Source organism: Octodon degus, unplaced genomic scaffold (genome assembly GCF_000260255.1).
Source record: "Octodon degus isolate 3935 unplaced genomic scaffold, OctDeg1.0 scaffold00043, whole genome shotgun sequence".
NCBI classification, from domain to species: domain Eukaryota; kingdom Metazoa; phylum Chordata; class Mammalia; order Rodentia; family Octodontidae; genus Octodon; species Octodon degus.
This window is the reverse complement of record NW_004524619.1, coordinates 5,389,996-5,399,707: the sequence shown is the minus strand read 5'-3', so window position 1 is coordinate 5,399,707 and position 9,712 is coordinate 5,389,996. Positions and strand designations below refer to the sequence as shown.

At 45.1% G+C, this 9,712-nt stretch overlaps 1 protein-coding gene and 1 pseudogene across 1 annotated transcript; one reads left to right on the top strand and one right to left on the bottom strand.

The window, feature by feature from the left end:
- Positions 1–285: 285 nt before the first annotated feature.
- On the bottom strand, positions 286–6,614 carry LOC101567466 (ADP-ribosylation factor 4-like). Its single transcript, XM_012514818.2, has 3 exons — positions 6,324–6,614; positions 641–721; positions 286–449 (listed from the first exon to the last, which is right to left on the bottom strand). Exons 1-3 carry the CDS (start codon positions 6,388–6,390, stop codon positions 301–303), a joined length of 297 nt encoding a protein of 98 aa, XP_012370272.1. The 5' UTR covers positions 6,391–6,614; the 3' UTR covers positions 286–300.
- On the top strand, positions 829–2,809 carry LOC105742223 (annotated as a pseudogene).
- Positions 6,615–9,712: the final 3,098 nt, after the last annotated feature.

Below are 9,712 nucleotides of genomic sequence, written 5' to 3'. Positions count from 1 at the left end.
AGAAACTACTATGACAGAAAGCCATACATTCCTTTATTTTCTAAAAAACAAAAGAACCAACAATGAGAGACACTCAATTCATCCTTAAGGTCCACATCGCAGCACTGCCACCTCAGCTTTCAAAATCGTACCGAGATGGCTACATAGCCCTCCACAGGAATGAATGTGGCCCTCCAAGGCATGCCTGAGTGTGTACTACACAATATGGGAGTGGTGAAAAGGAAAGTGCCCACTCATACAGTAAATACCAACATCCAAGCAAACAGGACAGAGTCCAATCAGTTCAAAGACTGACCAACATCATACAGAGATGTTATAAAACCTTACAGCACTCCTTACCTGGGTATTCTGGAAGTAATGCCTCCACAGAGGCCGAATTTTATCTTGACCACCAACATCCCACACTGTGAAACAAATGTTCTTATATTCTACTGTTTCCACATTAAAACCTACAAGGAAAAAACAAACAATGATTGTTAGGCACAATAACGCACCATTGAAATGATAAAGTCCTCTATTCTCTTCAGAATAGCTTTGGTAAAGTCCTAATAAGATCATCGGCAAGTTTTACACACAGAGCACTACTTCTGTAAGCTCTGCCATTACACTAGAAACGAAATTCATCTATAAGCTTTCTTACCAATGGTAGGAATGGTGGTGACTATCTCCCCTAACTTGAGTTTATACAGAATGGTCGTCTTGCCAGCAGCATCCAATCCAACTAGAAAAAGACATTATATATTTAAATTGTAGATCAAAACACACAAAGACATCATTTTAAAGTAACTTACAATCTGAAAGTAAAAGTTGTGCTTCAGTGTGGGGCACATGCCTGTAATCCTAGACTCAGAAGCCTGAGGCACGAGAGTTGTGGTGAGTTGAAGGCCATCCTGAACTGCAGGTAAGACAGGGAGACCCTGGCCAAAACACCAGAAGAAAAACAAAGAGGAAAAGGAAGTGAGTAATGGGTTTTTTGGGGGGAGAAATCCAACCAAAAAAAAGTTGCCTTAGCCTACTGTGGTGGCATCTGCCTGTGAAGCAAGCACTATGGGAGGCTAAGGTAGGAGGACCACAAATTCAAGCGATTTAGCAAAACCCTATCTCAAAACTTTAAAGAGCTGGGGACAGCTTGTGTGAGAGGCCTGGGTACAATTCTCACTACTACAAGAAGGAAGGAAGAAAGGAAGGAAGGAGGGAAGGAAATGGAAGCCTCATTAAAGTTTTAAGGGCAATGTGAATGCCTTTACATATAAGTGTCTCAGAACTTATATATTCTTCATTGTTAGCTCAAAGCTTCAGAAGAGAAAGAACAAATGTAATAACCACATTCAATTTTTCTAAGAACATCACCTCTGGTTGGGTTGATCAATTTTTTGTTTCTTTTTTTGAGACAGTCTGACTATTTAATGGAGGCTGGGTTTGAACTCACTTCTGTAGCACAAGTCAGTCAGGAACTCATGGTAACAACTGTGTCTCAGCCTAAGTGCTGGGATTATAGGTGTCTACCGCCACACTCAGATGTTTGATCAATTTGTAAAATCAACTCAATTGAGTATTACTTACACAAGGACATCTTCATATTTAAATCAAACTATCACGTAGCACAGGAAAGCAATGCTCCTAAGTTTAAAAACTAAATCATTTCATTATCAAGCTTATATACCCATACAAATTTAACTTGTACAGGTGTGTCCAAAGCAGTACAGTACTGTGTCATAGTTTAATTCAGACTCCCTCCATCTATACAACATAACAAAGGATTTTCTCTACCCTGTATCCTAATAAAGGGTGGCTTAAAGATTTCTCTGGAGACTTAAAGCTCCTATGTTTTCTTATTCTTTTTTTGTTTGTTTGTTTGTTTGTTTGTTTGTTGCGGAACTGGAGATCCACGGCCCCATGTTTTCTTATTCTTATAACCTCTAATCAAACCTTGTTCTTCCAGTTCTTTGTACTGAGATCCAGGTTTAATCTTTCCAAAGTACTATAACATACTATAATACCTAACTCATGGGTATAATAAAAGTCAAATGCTCCATAAAATTGTTGTGTTTTTTGAATATGTAACAGCATCTTACACACACACACACACACACACACACACACACACAAATTACAAAAATATAATGAAAGAAACATATAAGTAACCACGGCAAAATTGAAAAAATAATTTTCCAATGAGCTGGTAGGGGCAAAAGATGGCAATGACCCTCAGGTAGTTACTGGGAGGCTCAAGCTCTGTGTTCCTTACCTTCAACCAACTGCAGGATATAACTCAATCTCAGGAGGAACTTATCCACCAGCTGAAGAACGTGATGGTTCTCCAGGATGTAAATTTTATCAGTGAACAAGAGTTTCAGGCCATGGAAAAGAAGCTGGTGGAAGAGAAAGCTGCCCATGCCAAAACCAAGCTCCTCCTGGCCGAGGAAGAAGAGAAGCTGCAGTTTGCCCTTGGAGAGGTGCAGGTGCTGTCCAAGCAGCTGGTGAAGGAGCTGGCCTTTGAAAAAGCACTCTCCAGGGTCAAAAGCCGAGTCCTGCAGAGTCCAGCAAGAAGGGCCAGCTCATCACCATGTGCAATGACACTGAGTTTCACATTGCAAAACAAGAAGATATACTTAATAGCAAGGAGAAAGAGAACAAGGAGTTGCAGCAAGTTATCAGCCAACACAAACAGTTGTTCAGGAATCAGATGTCTGAGTTCCGGATCCAAAAGCAGCAGGAGAGCCACATGGCCTAGGTGCTGAACCACAGGCAGAAGAAAGCCTCAGGGATATGGCAGCCCCACAACCACCAGCGCCTCAGGGAAAAATAAAATGATTGTTGCTTTTCTATTAAAAAAAAAAAAAAAATTACAAAACACAGCAACAACAAAGCAAAGCAACACTATAATGGCTTTGCTCTAGATATCTTCCCAAAACCTCATGTGGTCACAGGTGAGGCTTTTCAGGGTGTTATATCTAGTGTGGGTAGTGCTGTGATCAAAGATGCGATACTAAGATTATGGATGCCTTGTGCTGGGGGTCAGTGTTTAGGCCCGGACAGGACATCAGGGACAGAAAGAGGTTTGCGACTCACTGCTCTTGCTGCCTTCTGCCCACCCTGAGCTGCTTCTCCTCCATGATGTTCCTCTACCACACCCACCGGCCTTGGAGCCAGCCAGCTGTGAGCTGAAACCTCTAACTCAGCTACATACCCTTTCCTCCTTTATGGTAGATGTCAGTATTTTGTCTCAGCAATGAGAAAACTAAGACACACAAACAGCAAAAAGATCTTTAAATTTTCCTACAAAGCTATACCTAATGAGGATCTGAGATCTCTTTAGGTGATCTTCACCAAGTTATTAAGAAAATATAAATTAATCTATCTCAAAATACAATTCTTCCAAATCAGAACTGAAACTGAGATACTGATGAGAGGGCAAAAATACATACATACATACATACATACATACATACATAAATCCATCCCTCTTTCGGGTCCTCTTTTCCAAGATGACAAAAAAAGAAGGAACAACGGTCGTGCCAAAAAGGGCCGCGGTCATGTGCAGCCTATTTGCTGCACGAACTGCACCCAGTATGTACCCAAGGCTAAGGCTATTAAGAAGTTTGTCATTCTGAACACAGTGGAGGCCACCGCCATCAGGGGCATTTCTGAATCGAGTGTCTTTGATGGCTATGTGTTTCCCAAGCTGTATGTGAAGCTGCATTACTGTGTGAGTTGTGTCCTTCACAGCAAAGTGGTCAGAAATCGATCTTGTGAAGCCCACAAGGACCGAATTCCTCCACCCAGCTTTACGCCTACTGGTGGTGCCCCATAACCTCCACCAAAGCCCATGTAAGGGGAGCTGGGTCTTAATGGACTGAAGAAAACTCTCTTGAGAAAGAAATAATAAATTCAATGTTATACTTTTTAAAATAAATAAATTGGGGGCATGGCCCTAGCTCAGGCCTTTAAGTGGCTGCTTCCACAAAGCTCTCAGCCTCAGGTTGCTGGAGTTCGAACCTCACAACTCTCCCGTTGGTCAAAAGTGCCCTGAAGCCATTCGAGGAACAAAAAATAAAATAAAATAAAATAAAACCATACCAGTGAGCTTTTCAGAACCAATCAGTCCTCACTGCAGGTCCAAATGGACCTCATAGCACCATTTAAAAGCACAATGATGGGGCTGGGGAGCTGGCTCAGTGGAATAAGTGCTTCCCTGGCAAGCGCAAGGGCCTGAGTTCAAACCCCGGTTCCGCAAAAAATAAATAAATAAATAAATAAAATAAAATAAAGCACAATGAACCCAATAATGTTCACAAAAGACTGGAAAAAGACAGGCACAATGCACATACTTAACAGCACTCTGAGACCAAAGCAGGAGGACTGCAATGTCAAGCCCAGCCTGGGCAAATTAAAATTAAATTTAAAAAGAACCAGACAGGGTTGAAGATACAGTGCAGTTGCACAGAGCTTGCCTGACAAGCACAAGGATCTGAGTTCAAATCCCATTAGTCCCCCTCAAAAAAGAACTGGAGATACAAGTCAATGGGAAGGTCCTGGGTTCAATTTCCAATACCAAAAGGAAAAATTATAGAAAAGCATGTAGGGAACAGAATTTGTCTTTTATTTTTAATAAGCTTTATATTGTTTGTATGCCTTCCTCTCCCTTCCGCTGCTAGGGATCAAACCCAGACCCCTCAAAACCAGGTAAGTGTTCCCTACCACTGAGCCACGCCCACACTTTATGCATATTTAATACTTTCTTCTCCCTCTCCATGGTTAGTTTTCATATCCCAATAAATATGGCTGTATGGTTTCTTACTTCAAAACATGTTAGTCTCACAATTTTGTGTCCCATTAATTGCTTTAGTACATATTTCCTTCATGTTGAACTTCTCAGCTGTGAGATTTACCACATAATGAAACTATAACCAATTCCCAAGGAGCCAAGATAAGACTAATCTGTACAGTCCAGCAATGTGCTCCCTCCCCTCCACCTACTGTAAACAACTCACTGTATTAAAAGATATACTGAACCACTGCTGGTTCTCCTTAAGTACTCCTGCACTTTGATCGAACTATTAATAAAGGAAGTAAAACTACTTCACTGATCTTTGCTAATCATTAAAAACTATGTCTATCTGGGCGAGGTGGCATGCGCCTGTAATCCCCGTGCTTGGGAGGCTGAAAACAGAAGCACTACAAGTCTGATCTACGTAGACCCTGTCCTAAATACATAAAACAAACCAACCCCCCCCCAAAAAAAAAAAAAGGGGCAAAAAACAAATATGTCTATCAAATCACGGCAGTGAGAAACACTTTTAAGGTGAAGAAGAGCTGGGTGCAATTACCTCAACTTTGGGGAAAAATGACTGCAGAAATGAAAAAGTGTATTTTCAAATGGGTAACAGATTTTTCTTCATGTCTTCATCTTTCAAATTTTCTAAATGTATAAAACACAGCCTCATAATTTTAAAGTGACAAAATTTAGTGCTCCTTGTGTACTCAGAAGAATAAATCTGTTTGATCCATATAGTTTTGAAAAATCTTCTTACATTAACTTCTCATTTTTCAGACAATGAATCTGAATTAATTGACAAATGTTCCGAACATCACAGGTGCAGAGGTACTCAAAAACTACTATCTCATGGAGAAATTAGAACACTCACACATAGGAAGTGAGAATGTAAAACGGTGTAACTACTTAGGAAAGCAGTTGATTTGCTTCTCAAAACATTAAACACACACAAAAAAACTCAACAAAAAATTTTAAACACGATTATCACATGATCCAACAATTCTGCCCCAAGGCATTTATCAAGAATATTAAAAACAGGCGCACATAAACTCTTGTTCAAAAATGTTCATGGTGTCACTATGCGAGCTAGTAAGCTCCTAACCCGTACAGCTCCGGACCCCCAGCTCACACACCAGTGCGGGTGCAGGGTTACCCAAAGGGGAAAGGGGGAGGAGAAAGGCTGAAGTCGCTCGGCCTCCCTCCCGACCGCTGTGCACACCCAGAGCAGCGGGAAGAAGATCCCCCGAGAGCCCGACTCACCAGGGCCCGCTTCCCAGTCGCTTCCCCCCACGCCTCCACCCCATCTTGTCCCGCTTTCAACTGCAGAGAAAGCGAGCCGCGCTCCGGAGCGGGAAACCTCGCCTGAGGTTCTGCGCAGGCCTCGCCGGCGACAGCTGTCAGGGACCCTCGCCGGCGCCCGCGGGTCCCCGCCCCGACCGCCCGACCCCCGCCCGGTAGGCAGCCCGCCCCGCGGCCCGGGCCGTCCCGAGCGCCGACTCGCCACCCCGCCCCGCCGGGCCCGGCCTCCCCTCGGCCCCTCACTCACCCATCAGGATACGCATCTGCTTCTTGCCGAACAGGCGGGAGAAGAGCGAGGAGATGGTGAGGCCCATGGCGGCGGTGGCACTTGCGATGGGCACGGAAAGGGCTCCGTGCCGAGCCGGGCCTTTCGCCTTCTACGCTCCGGATAAAGAGGAGAAGAGAACCGCCGGGGAGGGAGGGCGGTCGGGGCGACGGCAGGCCGACGGCGTCCGGAGAAGCGCAGGCTGGCAGCAGCCGGGCGAAGAACTATTTGGGAGCGGGCGCCTGGCGCGGCAGCACCGAGCTCTGGCCCAAGTCTGCCACCTCAAGCGGCAGCCGCCACTACCAAGGGTGGCCGAGATCCAAACCCCAGCGAGGCTGGTCTCCGCCGCCCCATCCCCCAAGCTTCCCGCGCTGCCAGCGCTACTGCGTCTGCGCACATCAGGGATTGGTCCTCCCCGCTTCCTCCCCGGCGCCTCCACTTCCTGTGCACATGCGCACTGGGGAGGAAGGCCCAGGCTGCATCGCTCCGCTGCGTCCAATCAGCGTCAAGAAGAGGCATTTCCGCTCAGGTGACTGCAACGTTGGCGTTGTAGTCTTGGTGCTTACGACAGAGAATAGGAGTGTTTCTGGCTGGTCTCTTCAGCGTCTTCCAGTTGTGCATTGAAAGCACCGGGAATTCTAGAATCTCAGGAGTGTACATGCACGCGAAAAAATGCTAACTGGAGAAGTAAAGGTGGATCTTCCCTTCCTGACCGATAAATACTATAGTTAAAAGAAGACATGCGAGGGGAGAGAGTTAGCGTTTTAAATTTAGGCTTCGGGAGCCTGCCTATTAGCACAGTTGTTTAAGTGACTGCTTAAACAGAGCTTTCAGGCTCAGGTTGCTGTGGTTCTATCCCCAGATCCTCCAGCCATACCAGAAATGCCCTGAAGGCATCCTGAGCTATCTAAATAAATAAATAGGCTTCTGGACAGGTCATGTTGAAGATGTCTGATTTTGTGTCAAGACAGGTGAGCTCTGAGGGCACACCAAGTATACCACACCCTTGGGAGACAAGACTGGAGGAGCATAAATTCAATTGTATCTGAAACTGGAAAAAAAAAAAAAGTTGGGGGTGTAGTATAGTGCGAAAGCCCTATTTGTTCAATCCCTATAGGAGACTGGTGCAGAGAGGGAAAAAGGAACAGAAAATCAACGAGGAAACCTTGCTTTCTTGACCCCTTTTTTTTGTAGAAGCTTGAAAAATTTACTCTGCAGATTCAAATGGAAAGCTGCGTCTTTTGACGTTATTTTCCCAATTATAAATCGAGGCGTACATGTTGTAAAATTATTTTTTAAGGCTAGTTTCCCATGAATTTTACCTTTCAGGCTGTTTCTTCTGCTACATTGTTTAGTGCCCCCAAATGCCAGTCTTAAGGCTAGTCATGCCGTCTTCACCCATGTGCTCTCAGAATTATGTTACAGTATTTTCTTTAAAACGTTTGTTTGTGGCCTAGCCAAATAGATGTATGAACAGGCTCAAAGCATCATTGTACTGGTTATACATTGTGTCAACTTGAGAAGTTTAGACGTTTAATTGACTCAGCAGGCAGCCAGGATTCTTCTTTTTTTTTTTTTTTTTTTTTTTTTTTTTTTTTTTTTTGCCTATGGGATGGGAAAACCCCACCTCCTATGTATTTGTACAAGGAAAAATGTTGAATTGCTGTGGTGAGGCTCTCCAGGGAGCCCTTGGTGATGGAGGGCACCGCTCCTCCAGCGTGAGTTTAAGGCTCCTCTAGCAAGGTCACAATCCCATCACAATACACTTTTAAATCCAGACCTAACAAATTTGTCAATGTCAAAAAGAGCCTTTATTCCCTTTTAACAGCCTCAAGCTTTCTTGCCCGATGCTTTTGGAGCTGATGCCTTTGGTGCTGGAGCCTTCTGACCCTTCTGAGCCTTTGGGACAGGCGCAGCCTTCTCGCTAGAGGCCTTCTCACCAGCAGCCTTCTGGCCAGATGCCTTCTTGCCAGCAACGGTCAGCTTCTCCCAAAAAGGCACCTGTTGCAAAGGCTGCGGTTGATGCTGCCACAGCTGCAGCTGCTGCTGCTAAAGCTAAGGTTCCAGCCAAGAAGCTGGTGGGCACTGTGTGGAAACTTGAGAATGAAGTCAGTGAGCTGCATGCACTTGAAAGGCATGGCCTGCCACCTCACGCGAGTGCAGGGTCCATCCACCAGCACCCTGTTCTGGTCGATGACATCGACTATTGTGACCAGCTTTCCGGCGTGAGGTCCAAAAGAGACGTAGGCCACCCGGCCAACCTCCACGAAGCGCCTGAACACCATGTCGGCGACGCACGGCGAGAAGGAAAGCCAGGATTCTTCTTAGTTTGTAAACATCCTCATCCTCTGCAAGAGGAGGGCATGGACATTGTGTGAGTTCTACACCTCCAGCCCCAGGGTAGCTTATGACAGGAGAGAGGCTGGCTAGAAGCCACAGCTGCTGCCCTTCCCTTTGCTCTTCGCTGTTTTCTGCTGCCTTGAGCTGCTGCTCTCTGCCATCTGCCACTCTGCCTGGGAGCCAGCGAGTGTAGACTGAAACTTCCACAGACTGTGAGCTAAATAAAACTTTTCCTTCCTTAATTTTGGTTGGTATTTTATTTCTGCAATAAATGAAAAGTAACTGAGACAGAATTGGGTACCAGAGAAGTGGGGTCGTTGCTGTCATGACCTGACCATGTTCAAGAGTTTTGGGGACTGGCTTATGATAGAAACAGGAAAGGTTTGGAGAAGTTGCCTATTAGTGAAGAGGTGAAACGCCTTCAGCTCTTCTGTATGGGAGATTCTGTCAGAGCTCAGACCAGAATGCTGATAGAAAGCCTGCCTAAAAGGACCAGGCTATGGAGGTTTGTGTTGGGAAGGACTGCACTAGTTGTTGGACTGCAGATTATTTGTCTTATGATGGCAGAAAGTTTGTCTGCATTTTGCTCCTGTCCAGAGACTTTGCCTGAGACTAAGTACAGTGGACAAGTTAATCTTGCAAAAGAAATCCAAGGCAGTCAAATGTTGAAGCAGTGGCATGGCTATTGTTGGGGCTTTTAGTCAGATATATGTTGAGAGTCAAGAGCAAAGAGCCCAGCAGAATGTTTTAAAATGTGAGTTTGGCCAGGAAGGCAAAGATAGAGTTGAGATCTCCATTGCCCAGGAGGAATAGAATAGAAAAGATGTCCTGAGGGCATCACAGGAGGTGGCAGGTTCTCACCCTTTGCAGCCTCACAATCCCAAGGGTGAGGGACTTTGCTTTTTGGAGAAAGTCACAGAACCTCATGTTCCAGAATGGAGGCAGCATAGAGAATTTGTTCCTCAGAATCAGGGTCAGAGTGCTCAGCGATCCAGGCACTCGACCCCAACAGCCAAGAGAGAAGAAAGCCT